The 18,988-nt window shown below is 39.5% G+C and overlaps 1 protein-coding gene across 3 annotated transcripts; it reads right to left on the reverse strand.

The window, feature by feature from the left end:
- Nucleotides 1-5,451: 5,451 nt before the first annotated feature.
- Nucleotides 5,452-9,786, reverse strand: LOC118562317. Of its 3 annotated transcripts, none has more exons than XR_004930557.1 (14): nucleotides 9,260-9,786; nucleotides 8,990-9,130; nucleotides 8,756-8,838; nucleotides 8,432-8,551; nucleotides 8,305-8,352; nucleotides 8,118-8,201; nucleotides 7,949-8,014; nucleotides 6,931-7,571; nucleotides 6,775-6,825; nucleotides 6,563-6,607; nucleotides 6,247-6,314; nucleotides 6,106-6,159; nucleotides 5,955-6,003; nucleotides 5,452-5,770 (listed from the first exon to the last, which is right to left on the reverse strand). XR_004930557.1 is itself a non-coding variant. In XM_036134598.1 (12 exons), the coding sequence occupies exons 1-9, from the start codon at nucleotides 9,435-9,437 to the stop codon at nucleotides 6,797-6,799; spliced, it is 801 nt and encodes a 266-aa protein (XP_035990491.1). In that variant the 5' UTR covers nucleotides 9,438-9,786; the 3' UTR covers nucleotides 5,452-5,770; nucleotides 5,955-6,003; nucleotides 6,563-6,607; nucleotides 6,775-6,796. The 3 variants fall into 3 exon arrangements, 1 of the variants encoding a protein (XP_035990491.1); XR_004930558.1 differs by lacking the exon at nucleotides 5,452-5,770 and adding an exon at nucleotides 5,825-5,858; XM_036134598.1 differs by lacking the exons at nucleotides 6,106-6,159; nucleotides 6,247-6,314 and having other exon boundaries at nucleotides 6,931-6,982.
- Nucleotides 9,787-18,988: the final 9,202 nt, after the last annotated feature.

Here is an 18,988-nt window from a genome sequence, read left to right on the forward strand (position 1 = left end):
AAAAGTGGAAAAACAGGAGACTGGCAAACAGTGAGTCGAGGAAATAAGAAAAGCAAAGGATTTGAATCTGATGAAGAAAAAAGAGAGGAAAATAAAAGAAATGAAATTAAAGTGATTCTTAGATTCCAGAACCCAATGTGCTATGAATCCTTCAAAGATAAGTGAGGCAATATATAAAATGAAGTGAAGTGAAAACAGTCAAAACGCTAAGAGATGGTCATCTATTGGTGTTATGCAGAGATAGAGATCAGGTGCGGGGACTAATGAGATGCAAGACGTTGTTGGGAAAAACAATCAAGCCACAAATATGGCAGGAAAGAGGAAATATATGGAGTATCAACTGATCTGACGGAGGAAGATATTAAAGGTAATGTAAAAGGAGCTCGAGTGATTAAAGTGAAACGTTTGTTTGTTACAAGAGAAGGAGTTAAAAGTCCTAATAAGTCAGTTATGTTAGTACCAGAAGAGGATAGATTACCTGAAAAAATGATGATTGGGTATGTCAGCTATACAGTTAGGCAATACATTCCTCCACCAACCAGATGTTACAAATGTCAGAGGTTCGGACATATTGCAGCTGCTTGCAGAGCTAAGGCCAGGTGTGCCAAGTGTGGAGGAGAGCACGAGTATGGGAAATGTTCTCAAGGAACTAAGTTAATGTGTTGTAATTGTGGTGGGGAACATAGGGCTGCATTTAAAGGATGTGAAGCTCATAAAAGAGCAGTGCAGGTACAAAATATACATGTCAAAGAAAAGGTACCCTTTTCTTTGACACTGCAATTAAAAGGGTAAGTAATTTAAATGTTAATGCTAAAAGTGTTTCTGTGCCTCACACTCCATCTCACACTCCATCTCAAACAACAGAGCAAATGCAGAGCCAGAGTACCATAGGAAATACAATGATTGTGGAGAAAAAGAAATTTGTTGCATTTATTGTGGAAGTAATAAATTGTTCAGCACAGACAGATAGTAGAACAGAGCGAATTAAAATAATAATCAAAGCAGCAGAAAAATACCTTGAGATGGAAGACTTGTCTTTTGAGTCAATCAGGGCAGTTTTAACAACAGGGATAAATGAAAGTCAACAGTCCAGTAATGGTGAAATTTGATGTTTTTATCCATATTACAGTGGAATGCAAGAAGCTTAATTGCTAACGGCCAAGAGTTAAAATATTTTATTGAAAGACAGAATATAAAACCAAATATAGTAGGTATTCAAGAAACCTGGTTAAAACCATCACTTGATTTTATTCTTAATGGATATTTAGCAATACGTAAAGATAGAAATCCAAATGTAGGAGGAGGTGTTGCTATATTTGTTCAGCAGGAAATTAGTTATAAAGTTTTGGATATAAATGAAGAAATAGAAGTCATAGGGATTGAGGTATGGATTAGTAAATCAAAATTTAATATGATAAATTATTATAACCCTTGTAAAAAATAAGTAGAGAAATACTTGATAGCATTTATGTGAAGGAAAATGTAAGGAATATTTTATGTGGAGATTTAAATGCTCATACTTTATGGGGAAGTAAAAGGAATGATGAAAATGGAAACATAATTGAGGAATTTATGGATGGTGATAATTTAAATTGTCTAAATGATGGAAGAGGTACTAGATTTGATGTAGGGCATGGAACAGAATCTGCAATTGATCTTACTATAGTGTCAGATCAGATAGCAGGAATTAGTCAATGGGAAGTAATTAATGATAACCCCCTTGGAAGTGATCATTATCCTATTCTGGTTAAATTTATTAATTTTAACGTAGTAGTTGAAGAAAATTGGTATCCTAAATGGAGAATGAAGGAAGCTAATTGGGCAATTATTAGAAGATACCAAGTGACAAATTTATGTAACAATATTGAAGAATTAAATTCAATGATTACAAATGTGAATCTGCAGAAAAGGCCATTGGCAAATCTACTGGATTAAAGAAAAAGAAAATGGTTCATTGGTGGAACAATGAATGTAAATAAGCTATTAAAGTTAGAAATAAAGCATTTAAAAGGTTAAAATTAAATCATTCATTTGATAATTTAATATTATACAAAAAAGCACAGTCTAAAGTTAAGAGAGTAGTTAAATTATCAAACAAGAATTATTGGAGAAGTTTTTGTAGTACAATCGGAACAGACGTTAAAGTAAATGAGATCTGGGGAATGATTTGAAAGATGGGAGGAATTAGAAGGGATTTTTCTTTACCTATAATTAAAGATAATCAGTGTGAAGCTATAACAAACAAGGAAAAAGCAGAGATGTTTGCAAGGTCCTTTGTAAAAAATGTATCAAATGAAGAATTATCATGGAGATTGGGAATTATTGAAGATAGATACATTTTAAATAGGAAAGAGATTGATGAAAGTGTTTTAGATAAAGATTTTACATTATTTGAAATGAATAGAGCGTTGACTGGAGTCAAAAATAAATCTCCAGGTAAAGATGGCATATGCTATAGTATGATAGAACAGTTATCAGATGCTGCTAAAGGAATAGTTTTAAAGTTATACAATAAAGTATGGGAACAAGGTAAATTGCCCTCAAGCTGGAAGCATTCAATAGTTGTACCAATAGTAAAGCCAGGTAAGGATAAAGGAGAGGTAAAAAGTTATAGGCCTATAGCTCTTACTTCTAATTTATGTAAATTGATGAAGAGAATGATAACTAGTAGATTAATGTATGAAATGGAAAAAAGAGGTGTTTTATCTCCTTATCAGAGTGGTTTTAGAAGTGGACGGACAACGGTAGATCCAATTGTTTGTTTAGAAAAGGAAATAAGAAAGGCTCAGGTAAATAAAGAAATGCTCTTAGCTACATTTTTGATATTGAAAATGCGTTTGATATGCTTTGGAAGGAGGGTTTAATAATTAAGGTGGATAAAATGGGAATTAAAGGAAAAATGTTTAATTGGATTAAGGATTGTTTAAAGAACAAATCAATAGAAGTAAGAGTTGGGGTGAATTATTCGAATATCTATGCTGTACAAAATGGAACTCCACAAGGTAGTGTATGTAGTCCATTGCTTTTTAATATAATGATGAATGATATTTTTGATAATATAGATTTCAGAATTAGTAAAGCATTATATGCAGATGATGGGGCATTATGTGTGAGAGGAGGAAATATTAGTCATTTAAAGGAGAAGTCCGGTCAAAATCAGAATTCAAACTGCTGAAAGTACTTTAAATATAAAACTACTACATACTGTGCAAAAAAATATACGTTTTTTTAATTATGAATAATTTTCATTTAATCATGTTTATGTGGAGGAATCCATCTTGGTCAAGAATAGTACTGTCACCTCCCATTTTTTGACGTTACTCGGCGGACCCAAGTACATATCGCTGCAGCGCCTGTTGGATATCCAACTCCGCCCATCCAAGTCGGCCATTTTGATGACGTCACCCCAACTCAACTCCGCCCATCCAAGTCGGCCATTTTGATGACGTCAACCCTGGGAAGTGTAAAATAACAAACTGCAGTCACGTTGCAAAGCGAGGTTTCTGATTTGAAAATTTAGATTTATGTATATGATATTTGGCAACGAATAAAATTAGATTGATAATATAAAAATGTTTAGTTTTATTAGTGGGATAAGAGAAGAATCCAAACAACACATTTATATAGTTAAGAGAAAAGCCATCAAGAATTGTTTGGGAAATAAATGTACAAATATCTTGCCAGAAAATATATGAGAAATTACATGACCAGAATAAATGACAGAGATCTTCTTCATGGAGTTGGCAGAATGAACAGTTTATGTCAATGTCTTTTTTGTATCGTTGCAGAAAAAATTTACAGGGATAAAAACGATGGATAATCTTAAAAGATACTTCTTTGATCTTATTAATAATCAAATATTTAGATGGAAGACACCAGATTTTTCCCCAGTCCAGGTTGGAGGTAAAGTTATTCCAATACGAAATAGCATTTGGAGCAGAGACAATGTCCTTCTGGAATAAGGCACGTATATCACGGTTGTTCTTTTGTTTTATAGTAGAAAAACAGATTTGACCAACATTAGTGTTAGCAGGGTCCAGATCCGGTGGAGTCAGAACAGAAGTTCTAGAAGATTTAAAAAGCATTATGACACCAGACGGGATGGCATCAAAAACAAGTGCATATTCTTTAGGAGGTATGGGGAGACCAAACTTTTCTAGAAGTTCAGAATATGACATTAAGACTCCATCAGGACTGAAAAGCTGCTGAACTAAAATGATTCCATGTTCAAACCAATTTTCCAAGAACAAAGATTCCTTTAGAGAGGAATTCAAACAATATATTAGATCTCTCGAATATTCAAAAAATAGAAAGACCATTAAGACAATGGATTTGTGCTCTTACTTTAATATCTTTCTGAGTTAATTTTTCATTTATTTATTGGCTTTTCGATTTGTTTGTGCTTGTTATGTAACACCCTGGCATTACTGTCTTGTCTGTTTTATTACTCATTTGCATTGTTAATTTTGCTTGTTTGTAAACCCCTTTATTATCAATAAAAAAAATAAAAATAAAAAAAAAACAAAAAATAAAAATAAAAAAAAAACTGCAGTCACGTTAGCCGATAAATATAAAAATGTAGACAATAATTTAAAAATAGTTAAATTATTCTTGGAAATACTGAATTAAACTCAATACATAATATTGTGTTAAAATAGTATGTGTTAACAGGCTTATTTCATGTAAACAGGATTAGATCGCAGCGGAGGAGATAGGGAAGTCTGTGTCTAGCCAGCGCACTTGGTCCACCTAGTGGTAGAGGAAGGGACAGGGACAGGGAATAATATTGCAAAACGTGTTTGTGACTAGGGAAAACACCCACACAATATAGCTATTAAATAAAGTCTTTATTAATTAATTAAAATTGTATTGTGTGCCACTTTTCTAAAGGTTTATTCAATATTAGTTAATTGTTTGGTTTAACCTGTTTTTGTGACTGTTTTGCATTAATTTACATAGTACAGGTCAAAATCACCTGCAACATAATCAATATAATTTTTTTTAACATAGTATAAGGGTTAAATAGGTTTGTACAAGTCCAAACAAGTTTATCCAAAAATTTATTTATTTTTCACAAATAAAAGTCAACACAACAACAACAATTAAAGATAACAACATCAATAATAATAATAATAATAATAATAATAATAATAATAATAATAATAATAATAATAATAATATAATAATAATAATAATAATAACAACAATAATAATAGAATATATATATATATATATATATATATATATATATATATATATATATATATATATATATACAGATTTTGTGGTGGTAGGTGGGCCAGGGGTGGTGCCTGTCCTCTGGCTACAACATCAACAACAATAATAATAATAATAATAATAATAATAATAATAATAATAATAATAATAACAGTAATAATAGAATATATATATATATATATATATATATATATATATATATATATACAGATTTTGAGGTGGTAGGTGGGCCAGGGGTGGACAGGGGTGGTGCCCGTCCTCTGGCTAAGGGGAAAGGGCAGGGGTGTTGAACATTGCCGACACAGCTGGACAAGAATAAAAAAAAAATGGTGTAATCTTCTTGACATTCAAAAACAAAAAGGAGGCATTCTCTTGGGTCATGGATGTCATCATCATTGGCAATGTTCTGAAAGAACTGCTGTCGATCCACTGCTGTCATGGACAATATGCTGGGCAGTTCAACATGTCCACGGAAAAGAGACATGTTGTCCCGTATCCAGCATACTGCTCCATTGATTCTTGTCATGGTTCTCTGAGAGAAAGACAAAAGTAAATTTGATATCACCAGAGGTTCTCTCTAAACCCACTGAGGTCCAAATAATGCTGTGTGTTTGGATGGCCTGAGGAAAACAATTGTTTCAACAAGATGTTTCAACAAGATGCTGAAAGTGCAGTATCAACCACTAAAACCTTCTTAACCCCCTACACCTGAATACCTGTTCAAGGGATTCCTCGGGATGTATGTCCCCCATACGTTGAATTTTGCTAAGAAAGAAAGAAGAGACCTTGTGAGGAGTATAGTACAATTACAGAATATTTGGTTTTTAGATTGGATTTACAGTTGTTGTTTTTTTTATTCCATCATACCTTGCCGGTTCTTCGGCTAGCAAGACATTACATGCCAAAGCAGTGTCATTAGCGCTGTCAAATAAAACCAGCAGAGAATTAGGAATAGGTTTGCTCCTCATGGAATCATTACTTTGAAGAAAATAAGTAGTAATTGCATACTTTGCAGCGAGAGTCATATTTGCAAGCATCGTATGGCACCACCACCTTCGTAACCATGGCATGTCATCCTAAAAGAAACAAAGTGCAAACAGGCTCACAATACATGTTTAAACTAAAGGATGCTTTGTCAGTATGATGAAGGTTGTGTGCAAATATCAGTTCATGAGTGTTGGAATACTCAAACGGGAATAATCAACTTGTTTAGAATATTTAACTGACAGACAAAATATTAATTTAGGACCATCAACGTTTGTGTGTGTGCGCATTAGTGTCAGGGTCACAAACTTTCACAAGAGGAGTCCCCACAAAGTCATACCTGACTGAAGTCAAATCTCCACCCCAAGGCCATATAAAGAGCGTACTGTAAAGTAGAGATGCAAATCAGAAGGATGGCACGAACATTTTGTATAGGTCTACTGAGACATCTACATGAATATTCCAGTGCCAGTCAAGAGACTCAGACTGGACTACTCTGTATGTCATGGGGAAAACAACAATGTAAAAAGTGCCTCTGCACTCAAAACTGACCATAACCATGAACACTCCACAGTCATTTGAATTGGCCTGGCCTGGAGGCTCCTGCAAAATGTAACAAAATTTTGTAACATACACATACACTCCCCTCACACTAATACAATTATTACCACCACAGCTTAATTATGCAAATCCTAAATACTACTGTACCATGTTTCTGATGACTTTCCAGTGGCCAGTAGCCAAACGTGTGGCAATTGAGCTACAGATAGTAAACAGAACATTAGTTGAGCAGGCAAAGAGTTGTAGCACAAAACCCTCACCACCAAAACCCTTCACGTTTTGCAGAACGAGCAGTGAAGCTAGGTGCAACTAAAATGTGCAATTTAAAGTAGAGATGATCTCTTCTGATTGACTTTTGGTATTGATAACTTAAATAATGCTTCACTGCCCCACTACACATGCACACAAACACATATATTCCTAAAGCCATAGACAACAGTTAAAGCTTGATGTAGTAATCGAGTGAATGAAGTAGTTTAGTGGCAAATTTGCCCATTGGTGTATGAATGAACAGTCTATGTACTAACTAATGTCCCCATGTCAATTTTCTAATACTTATTTCATAACTGCTGTCTATGAGTTTCAGAACATGGAAAACAACAAAACAGCACAAACCTTCGGAACATGAAGGATGTTGTTTTCTTTCAAACAGCATTGCATAGGGAACGGGGAACAGTTCCAATTAAAGAGACGTTAAACCTGAATACGCCTAAATATTGCTCGTCACCAAAGCGCAAGGGATCAGCTGAGTCCAGCTGATATATTCGGAAAGCTTTGGGCATCAGGAGCTGTCAAGTGAAGTGTCAATAACAACAAACTATCAATCAATGCATAGCACATTTTCAATATAAGTATAAGCAGGTGTTCCTAGAACTGTGGAAGCTGGATCTGTGGTTGGGAGTTTCCTGCTGTCCCCATATTCCTACACAGCTACAATTACAGACACTGTTCATAGTCTTATTGCAATCATTACTGCCATCATTATCATTATTATCAATATCATATAACTGTTTCTGTGATGTGGCGCTATATAAATAAAATTGAATTGAACAAGTTAAATGTCAATGTATATATGTAGTACCTGCAAGGTCATTACTGTAATTGGTTTTAATAATTAAACAACAATCAACAATTTGAAGCTACACTGGAGCAAGTAAAGACTTACACAGAGGAACCAGTGTCCTGGTTTCCACACAGGAAAAATCAGGAGATCCTTTGATGCTGCATCAGCCTGTAGGTGATCATAAAGCCAATAAGTGTCCCCTTTCCCAACTTATGAAAATGGAAGACATTACAGGGGGGAAAAGGGAGTAGAAAAAAGTAAATAAGCTTACCGGTAAATTAAGAAAAGGGTCCTGGAAACTTGGTGCATGCCAAGTGGCAACGACATAGGCATCCGCTGCATATACATCCTTCTTCTGCCAACACATAAGTAAGGGACAGAAAAAGCTGTCATGTGAGGAATCACATGTTTGACAGACTTCATGATCAACTTAAAGGTTAACAAATAACTATGCACACCTTCCACCAGGCCATGTCACAAATCAGCTCCATGCAGCTGTTGGCAATCTATAAAGAGAAATGCACAGGTTAATTTCAAATGTGAGGTAGAAAATCCACACACATATAACTGCTATATCCTACTTACTGTTGCTTCAAAGTTGTGCTGCAATCCAAGTGACCGGAAGTCTTGCCGTGATAAGATGGTAGTGCCAATTGTCCCAATAATCTCGGTTTCTGGTCTTTTGGCATGGAGCACATAGTCAACCTTGAACAAGAGGAATTATACATAAATATATACACACACATATACATATATACATACATACATATATATATATATAATAAACTAAGAGCATTAATGATCATGTTATTGTAACTACAGCATATACAGTAAAGCCAACAATCATGTTATGAGCATACATTTACAAGTTTCCATTAAACTGAACTTGGGATCATTTTTAAAACGCACCTGTGACTCTGTGATGCCTGATCTGGCAAGCAGATGTCTTAAATGGGGTAGGCCCCAACAGTCTGGTCTGCACACTGATTGAACTGGCACAAAAAACAAACAAACAAATAAAATAAACAAAGTTTGTAAGGCAGACTGTCATTTAGTAGATAGTCCATAGTGGAATATATCTAAGAACATATGCAACCACGCATGTCTGCAAAGTGTCTGTAAAAATGTTTTTTGTTGAAATACCAAGTACTGAAGCCTCTGTCGTTCCAGTGTTTGGTACATGATCTGTGGCCATGGCAGGATCTTGGGCCTCATCTGCGGTTGTGCTGGGGTCTTGGGCCTCATCTGCGGTTGTGCTGGGATCTTGGGCCTCATTAATTCCGGCTGACAGGGAAAAATTAAAAACGGTGAACCAACACACAAGACCTACCAAATTCAACAAATCAATGCCACATACATCAAACAATAATGTTCAGCATCATGAAAATGTAAGTATATCAATGTACTACATACCCAGCACTGTTTGACCATAAGAATTAAATCCGATGTCGATCCCCACACCAAGCATCTTTTTCATATTTGCTATGGTGGCTGAATTCTTTGCTGTGTTGTAGTGATGTAATATATTCCTCATCAAAAACACGTGAGAGGAAGGAGTCATCATATTTAAAAAATAGTTATTCTTCCTCATCCCCGAGAACAGCTGTTCGGCACATTGACTGTTCAGCCAGCCACATAATTCTGGGGCGAGATCAACCCTTCGCAGAACATCTCTGGCATCTTTAGTGTTGGCTTCATGAAATCGGTCATACAGAGCATAACGCTCTGATGACCCGGTGATAGGGTGGCCATTAAAATCAGGAACCTCCTTTTTCTGGGATAGCCACGACAAATTGGCTTTGACTTGCCCTGAACTGGCAAGAGAAATATTTGACAGGGTAGGCTCCAGCAGTCGTCCATCGTGTGGTCTGAATGTTTCTGGCAGCCTGGTATTGGCATGTGTTGCCAACCCTCGTGCAAAGTCATAAAGTGTGATGTTGGGGAAGTGCATTATCAAGTTCATTGATAATAAGAGGTCAATGAAGTCCCTTGGGCTTTCAGCTCTAAGGTTAAATTTCACGGCATACACCACAGCACATGGGCATGTGACTACTGCCCAGCCACCTGTCAGAGAAAACAGGACATACAATAACTGAACTCCTCCAAGCAAAGCTCTTCAACATATTCAAACTTTCAAATCACAGCATTTTAGCAACCTTACCAGAAGCACCCCAGACATGTGAAAACACCTTGTCGTATGATGCACGGTTTTTCATCTCCGTCTGGAGTTTTATTATCAAGTCCAGACGTGACCCCTTAGGATCAATCCCACACTGCCTGCACAAGGAACGCACAGCTTCCATCTACAATGAACATTAGCAATTTGTTTAATGCAGTAAACCAATACTACTTCACTTTTGGCCACAATGTGGTATCCTTGTTAACAGACACACAAAAGAATTTGTGATCCATACCTTTAACTTCAGTAGCTCATCTTTAAGACGGTCCTCTGTCACAGTCAATTCCATCTCCTCATTTGCACTGTGTGGTGAATGTATCTTACTGTGTTCCGTGTTTAGGACCACACTTCCCCTCCTTGTGTGAGGCCCTATCCATGGAGCCCAGAAGTTGTAACTTGGCCTGACAATGAAAGGATTGGCCTTGTTGCCTTTAAATAAACGGAAATATAATTCGGTTGCTAACATTATTGTTAGATAAACATTGCCTAATTACAAAACCAACACCCCATATGCAACTAATTGAATCAATTAGAAAATGTAATCAATTGTCTACATACTCACTTGGCACTAACCCACGGGAAATCATTTCCATGGAAACTTTATCCCAAAAGTCCTCGACATTTACATTGCCATCAAAACCCTCTGGTGGGTTATCAATGTTGCTCACTTACAACAAACAAACAAAAAAATTAAATGGAATACATCTAAATATGTACAGGCTGAACAGGTGGTAGCAAAGGGCAGCAAATCCCAGTTACAATGGAATGATGAATAGACAGGCAGATACTAAGTTAGACAGACATGAGCTTACCAGGCATACTGAAGACACCCTTCTTATGAAGGTCCATCACAACAGATACTGGGTTATGTCCACATGACACACATGCATATGTGTAGTCATGATCACAAAGCGCTTCGAATGCCAGGTAGGCGTGCAGAATTCTGTTTTTTGAGGGATAGGTCTGGCCAGAGGTTCTCTCTAAAACCTCAATGGTTCTACTTACAGCCTGGTGGGTCTGTAAAATCAGGATAAACACAGTCAAACCAGTTAGCTTCATACAAGACACATTCAGCCAGTCTACACCAATACAGGCCAGAATGAAACGAAATGAAGTAAATTAAAGTAATGCAAATAAAGACAAGAACTGTCAGAAATGTCATCTGCGTTGGAATGGCAGACATCTCACGTCCCATATCAAAACTATGGTGGGCCACCACAGTCTCATCAATATATGGAAAACACTGTGTGTGTATATACACACCCATCCTACACTCCCAAGTTAATTAGAGGATATCAAAGAGATTATACATCCTACCTGAAGACTGTTCCGAAGAAAGAGACAGAGGTGCAAGGACAGGAGTGTATGGTCATCGAAATTGTAGACACCATCTGACCACTCCTGATATCGGTACATCATCCCACATGTGTAGCACTGCTTTCTGAACAATGAAATTCCTGATGAAGGCAAATACAGGATGTTTCACAGGCGTAACCAGGCAGTTTATGCCAAATACAAATAATTAGTGTATAAAAATGCAATGAACCCTAAGATCAATCTATAGATGGATAGATAGATACTTTATCAATCCTGACGATAAGAAATTGACAAACCTTCAATAACACCTGTCACAGTGAGGATTCTGCCCTTGGTTGTTATTAGCTCCGGTTCCCCAAGTAGAGCGGCCTCAGAACATTCAGTGCAGAATGTTTCTGCTGGGGTATACAATCTTGGGAAATTATCTGTAATTACCATATTAGCGTCTGGTACAGAGGGCATTCTCTTGTGGTGGTATATGTACTGCACCATTTTTTCTAAAACATCTCCCTCTGGTGGGTAGTGGCCTCCTTCCTCTTCCTCTTCACCTTCCACTTCTGTAGGGAAATGGTTTGGAACAAGTTCTTCCTCCACACTTCGTGTCCTCTGAAAAAGTTCTCGCTCAAACTGAAACAGGTGCCACTTTGCAATACATTTGTGCAGGCAAGACTGCCTTGGCCTTGCACAAGGACAGTGCCAGGAATTCTGTTTTGAGTCAAAGGTGACCATAAGTCGTCCAAACCTACTGTAATACGATACAGTAGGCTCATAAATGGAAATAAACCTCTTTGTTGAGGGATTGCAAATTGAGAGTTTACAGGACAGAGGTGTTCCTGCATCTGTAGCCTCCCTTTGGCGTTTCAGACAACTCTCTTTCTTGTCCTCTCCAAACCATTTCTCATTCACCATCTCCTGCAGAACATCTTCAGTGAGAGAGGGGTTTTCACCTCTGAATGGTGGACAGTAAACAAGTGACTGGATGTGGTGACACTCAAAAGGTCTACAATTTGAGCGTTCAGCAAATTCTGCATTGATTTTGCAGATATCCAGCTCACATTTGGTCGACTGTTCCTTCCCTTTTGACCACATGGATGGGAGTGTTGGGTCCTAAAAATGACTTCACCACAGCAAATATTCCATTTTTATAATCTGTTGCCTGGGATTTCAAATGCTTACTTGCTGTAATGTCTACTCCTTTGGGCTTATGTTTCCTCTGAATGTGCAGTCTCACGTTTCTCCTGTTTATAGTCATAGCACAATGTGGACACATGACAGATTCTTTTTTCCTCCTCTTGTGTGGTGGTGCACTGGAGGGCACAAGGGAGGCGGCAGGAGATGGTGGAGCACTGGTCGCTGCAATGCTGGAGGCCAAATGATGGGGGGAGGCAGAAGAAGAAAGGGGCGTGTTGGAGGGGCAGTCATTTAGGTGTGTTGTTACCTGGTCTTTCCTGATTATTGTCTGAGTACAATACAGACAGTGGAAGTGTGCAGTTGACCTGCACTGCAGGTTGCATTTGCAAATGTCATACTCTGTAAAAGAGAAACAAAACCACTTATCAATAACTCATAGAATTGTAGTAGTTGTACATAGTTGTGGTGTAAAACAAACTACATCCATGTCTGCAACCCTACCTGCATGATGCACAGCATGTTTAAGGTGATTATCAATATGATTAGACAATTTGTAGTTATTCTCTGTAGAGAATTTGCAGCAGGGGCATTTGAATATACCATCCTTGAGGTACTGCTGAATGGCTGGATGGTCTTTAAAGTGTGTTGGATGCTGAAAAACATGATCAAACCATGCATAATGCATTAATCATCATAGTGTTTCTTTACAGGGCTTAAACATGCCTTTAACATTTGAAGATTCATTAAGCTGGCCTGTTGACAAATCTTGACCAAAACATTTGCCTTTTTCTGTGCATGTACAGTTTTAAAAAATATTAATGATTATTATCTATGACAACAAGCTGAACTGTTTGCCAACATAGTCAAAAACTTTTGTAAATGGACATTGTTTTACAAATTAAACGGCTAGCAACTCTGCTGATATGTGTAGTTAGCAGGCTGGATACTTTGGATACTTGGACACTATACATGGATACTTTAAAGCAGAAGCGACTTCACCGACGGTGTCGATGTATACGCCCCCCCCCCCCAGCATTCATCCGCTCAAAACTTGTCAACCGCGCAAAACTTCCCCCCCCACCAGCAATCATCCGCGCAAAACTCCCCCCCCCTCACCAGCATTCATCCGCTCAAAACTTGTCAGCCGCTCAAAACTTGTCAACCGCGCAAAACTTCCCCCCCCCCCAGCATTCATCCGCGCAAAACTTGTCCCCCCCTCCCGCTCTGCCAGCAGTCAACCGCGCAAAACTTCCCCCCCCACCAGCATTCATCCGCGCAAAACTTGTCAGCCGCTCAAAACTTGTCAACCGCGCAAAACTCCCCCCCCCACCAGCAATCATCCGCGCAAAACTCCCCCCCACCAGCATTCATCCGCGCAAAACTCCCCCCCCACCAGCATTCATCCGCACGCAAAACTTGTCAGCCGCTCAAAACTTGTCAACCGCGCAAAACTTCCCCCCCCCACCAGCATTCATCCGCTCAAAACTCCCCCCCCCACCAGCATTCATCCTCGCAAAACTTGTCAGCGCTCAAAACTTGTCAACCGCGCAAAACTTCCACCCCCCCCACCAGCATTCATCCGCGCAACCCCCCCCCCCCTCACCAGCATTCATCCTCGCAAAACTTGTCAGCGCTCAAAACTTGTCAACCGCGCAAAACTTCCACCCCCCCACCAGCATTCATCCGCGCAACCCCCCCCTCACCAGCATTCATCCTCGCAAAACTTGTCAGCGCTCAAAACTTGTCAACCGCGCAAAACTCCCCCCCCACCAGCAATCATCCGCGCGAAACTCCCCCCCAGCATTCATCCGCTCAAAACTTGTCAGCCGCTCAAAACTTGTCAACCGCGCAAAACTTCCACCCCCCCCAGCATTCATCCGCGCAAAAGTTGTCCCCCCCCTCCCGCTCTGCCAGCAGTCAACCGCGCAAAACTCCCCCCCACCAGCATTCATCCGCGCAAAACTTGTCAGCCGCTCAAAACTTGTCAACCGCGCAAAACTTCCCCCCCCACCAGCAATCATCCGCGCAAAACTCCCCCCCCCCCCCACCAGCATTCATCCGCGCAAAACTCCCCCCCCCACCAGCATTCATCCGCGCGCAAAACTTGTCAGCCGCTCAAAACTTGTCAACCGCGCAAAACTCCCCCCCCCCTCACCAGCATTCATCCGCGCAAAACTCCCCCACCCTCACCAGCATTCATCCGCGCAAAACTCCCCCCCCACCAGCATTCATCCGCTCAAAACTTGTCAACCGCGCAAAACTTCCACCCCCCCCCACCAGCATTCATCCGCGAAAAACTCCCCCCCACCAGCATTCATCCGCGCAAAACTCCCCCCCCACCACCAGCATTCATCCGCGCGCAACACTTGTCAGCCGCTCAAAACTTGTCAACCGCGCAAAACTCCCCCCCCCCCACCAGCATTCATCCGCTCAAAACTTTCCCCCCCCCTCACCAGCATTCATCCTCGCAAAACTTGTCAGTGCTCAAAACTTGTCAACTGCGCAAAACTTCCACCCCCCCCAGCATTCATCCGCGCAAAACTCCCCCCCCCCACCAGCATTCATCCGCTCAAAACTTGTCAACCGCGCAAAACTTCCACCCCCCCCACCAGCATTCATCCGCGAAAAACTCCCCCCCACCAGCATTCATCCGCGCAAAACTCCCCCCCACACCAGCATTCATCCGCTCAAAACTTGTCCCCCCCCCCCCGCTCCGCCAGCAGTCAACCGCGCAAAACTTCCACCCCTCCCGCTCCGCCAGCAGTCATCCGCACAAAACGTTATATTTCTCAAGCTGAAATAATTTTCACTCTAACTGTTGGGCTCTTACTAATCTTCACACTTTCTGATAACGTTCTGTAATGTTCATTTGACATCACGGAATGGATATTACATAAACTCAAGTTCACAACAAACATCTATAACTAAAACTAAACAGGGCCTAGCGCTAGCTAACATTAAATTAATGGTAGCCTACAAAACTACTATGTTAGTATTATTAGTTATGCAGAAAACTAATGAAAACAACAAACTAGATTGTCACATCAAATATCATATATTTCAAATATATCAAATATCATATATTTGATGTGACATATATTGTGACGTATATTTCATCCAGCAGGGTCAACAAAGTAACAACATAAAATTTTTCACTTACCGACATCGTTCGTTTTCCGATTTGCTATGGGGTAGTAAGTTTTGTTTCGCGCTTAAGAAAGCTCATAGTCGCATGACGTCATCAAAATGGCCGACTTGGATGGGCGGAGTTGAGTTGGGGTGACGTCATCAAAATGGCCGACTTGGATGGGCGGAGTTGGATATCCAACAGGCGCTGCAGCGAAAGGCTTCTCGGCGGACCCGCAGTTGAGCAAGTTTCAACGCTCTGTTTGTCACGGCGCACTATTTTCCAAGATGGCGACGACTGGTGCTCTGTACGAAGCAGAGAGTGATGAAGTACTTAGTGACAGTGATGGGAGCTCCGTAGAGCTATCATCATCTGATAGCGATATGGATTTTTTTAGAAGAGTTTCTTGACAGAAACCGGACTTTTGACGGAATCCAGCGTACCTATTTCCAGTGCAAACTCAGTCGGGTCCTACAGTATATATGTATACACGCACGTGTTTGTGTGTGTGCGCTCCGCCGCAGCACGGCTTTGCCGGCGCTGCAGCGGAGCGCGCACACACACACACACACTCAGCGGAGGAGAGATCGCTGAAGTGACTTAAGTTATATATTTGCCCTCTAGTAAATAGGGCAGGTGGTCATTATTGTATAAATATTAATAAGAGCGTTCCAGCACATGCTGGGGCGGAGGGATACCACATCACATGTGGTATCCCTCCGCCCCTCTGTTCGGTGACCATCCCCGCAAATTCTAAATAAATTCTAAAATAAAAAATAACTTACCGAAAATCCTCGCTCTCATGTCATGTTCAAAACATTCTTCTTCAAAATGGTTGCTGCATATGACGTGTTTTCTCTCTGGCCAGAAGTTAGATGGCAAATCCGCTCTGTTCAAGTTGGCAATCCAGCAACGAGCCCGGTGGCTCATGAATCGGGAAGTTGAAATAAGCAATGTTTTTTCCACTTTTACCAGTTGTGTTGGAACATCCGATGGCCATGCACGTGGGCATTGTTGCTTCAGCAACAGCTCTTGGGAATGTCAGCGGTGAAGTCCTCTGGAAATCCGAAAAAATTATTGATGATCGCAGCTGTGTAGAACGGCTCCTATTGACTTTGCATGGAAAGCGGAGAGAAATGCTGTCGCCGCTTCCGCTTTTCCACGCCCCAGGATGTGATGTCAAACGCCCCTTACTGCCTAAATATGGGCAGTAATGTCAGCCCCCATACACAGTGATTCAGACGACAATTTATGTTTTTATTTTCTTATTGATTAAAGATAAGTTCATTAAATAACCACAAACGTATTAGTTTTAGTTATAGCTAATGATACCCTGATTTTTCCTTGTTGACCGGACTTCCCCTTTAAAAAATAGAATGCAACTATTAAAACGGTTGAAAGATGGTCAAATGAATGGGGGTTTCATTTGTCTGCTGAAAAACATATTACTTGTCTTCTCAAGGAAAAGGGTTAATCCAACAGTAGATCTTACATTATATGGGCATAAATTGAAACAGGTAAATATCGTAAGGTACCTCGGCATATGGTTTGATGAAAAACTTTCATTTAAGATACATATACAGAAGATTATTGATAAATGTAAAAAAGGTATTAATGTTTGGAAATGTTTGTCAGGGAATGACTGGGGGGCAACTAGCACATCTTTGAAAAGTATATATGATGTTTTAATTCGATCTGTGTTAGACTATGGATGTATTGTCTATAAATCAGCTGCAAATTCTTTGTTATTAGATTTAGATAGAATCCAAGCTAAAGCGCTTAGAATATGTTGTGGTGCTTTTAGAACATCTCCAATTCCTGCTCTTCATGTGATTACTGGAGAAATGCCACTGGACTTAAGGAGGATGAAACTGTCAATAAATTACTGGTTAAATTTACAAGGACCTAAGGAAAATCACCCTACTAAACAGATATTCAGAGAATGTTGGGAATATGGCCATCACATAAGGAGTTTTGGATGGGAAGGAAATTATTATGCAGAGTATTCTGAGATAAATAATATAGCATACTGTAAAACTGTAATCACATCTAGAATTGCTCCATGGTTATTTGAAATGCCAACAGTAAATTTAGAAACCAAAAAATACAGTCCTGTGGAGGTTTGTATCAAATTATTCAGCAGTATTTAGTTATGAAGTATAAAAATATGACACAAATATATACAGATGCATCAAAAGAAGAAAATGGTAAAACAGGAGTAGCAGTATATATTCCGAAAGAAAATATTTCTATAAAAAGAAGGACAACAGATAATTTATAAATTTTTTCAGCAGAGATGTTGGCAATTATTTTGCTATTACAATGGGTGCTGGAGGTGAAGCCTAGAAATGTTCAGATTCATTGTCTTGCCTGACTAGTTTTAAAAGTGGAAAGTCTGAAAGCCGTCAAGATCTTTTAGATGAAGTCATTTGTTTAATATATATGTAGCAAGTCTGTAAAAAAAGGTGTATATTTCACCTCAAATCCATCTTCACTATTTATGTATATTTGTTTTTCTTAGTTTCTGAATTTTATTTTGGTGGTGACGCTTTTATTTTCTTGCTTCCTGTTTGACGTCATATCCTGTGGGTTCCCGCTGTTCTCCTCAGTTCGCGCCGAGCTGCGCTGGGGAGAGGTAAGCGTATAGAGTTGTCTTCTGCTTAAGTGTTAAAAATATTTGAAATGTTCTTAAAAGTATGTTCACTAAGCTCACAACTTGTTATATTTTGTTGTTAAGTTGTTTTATGTGTAGTGCAGCACGTTATTGGGTATTTAATCCCTATATTAAAGACAATTATCGAGTTTACCATCCAAACGGTTTTATTTTTGTTCTTTTGGTTGGTTAAGGTCTGTGTGGGGAGGCCGGAGCCTGGGAACTGCTGTGCTGAATGCATTTTTATTTTGAACAGGTATGTGAGTTGCTTTAAATGTCATTTGGATGTTAAACTTATGTGTTTAGTATATTTTCATATTGTAGTGAAGGATTCTTTTTGTGGTTTATTTGACTTGAACAGTGAAAGGTGTGGCTATGGATTATTATTATTTTTATTTTTATTGTTTTGATATTTTACTTATTTGCTGACCTTAAGTTTTGGTTGGTTGTGGCACATTCCTGCGTCAGTTCGCGCCGAGCTGCGCTGGGGAGAGGTCTGTGTGGGGAGGCCGGAGCCTGGGAACTGCGGTGCTGAATGCATTTTTATTTTGAACAGAATAAACCCGCCTTCCTGCTACAAAACACCCTGGGTCCTCGACTGCTGGTTCCTTTCTTCACCTACACACACAACGCAGAGTACATACGACAGATGAGGCGGATGGTGCAGGCTACAGTGGTGCCGTGACCCGGATCCACACTGCTTCGGACAAGTTCACCGTGGTTCGAGAAGAGTGG

This window comes from Fundulus heteroclitus, unplaced genomic scaffold, assembly GCF_011125445.2.
Source record: "Fundulus heteroclitus isolate FHET01 unplaced genomic scaffold, MU-UCD_Fhet_4.1 scaffold_86, whole genome shotgun sequence".
NCBI lineage: Eukaryota > Metazoa > Chordata > Actinopteri > Cyprinodontiformes > Fundulidae > Fundulus > Fundulus heteroclitus.

Coding starts and splice junctions, on each gene's coding strand:
- LOC118562317 (XM_036134598.1), bottom strand. CDS start 9,437: ATGAGGAAGAATAACTATTTTTTAAATATGATGACTCCTTCCTCTCAC. Junction 8,015..8,117: donor ACCCTTTTCTTAATTTACCG/GTAAGCTTATTT, acceptor GATCACCTACAG/GCTGATGCAGCATCAAAGGA. Junction 6,983..7,948: donor CAGGACACTGGTTCCTCTGT/GTAAGTCTTTAC, acceptor TACTATCTGTAG/CTCAATTGCCACACGTTTGG.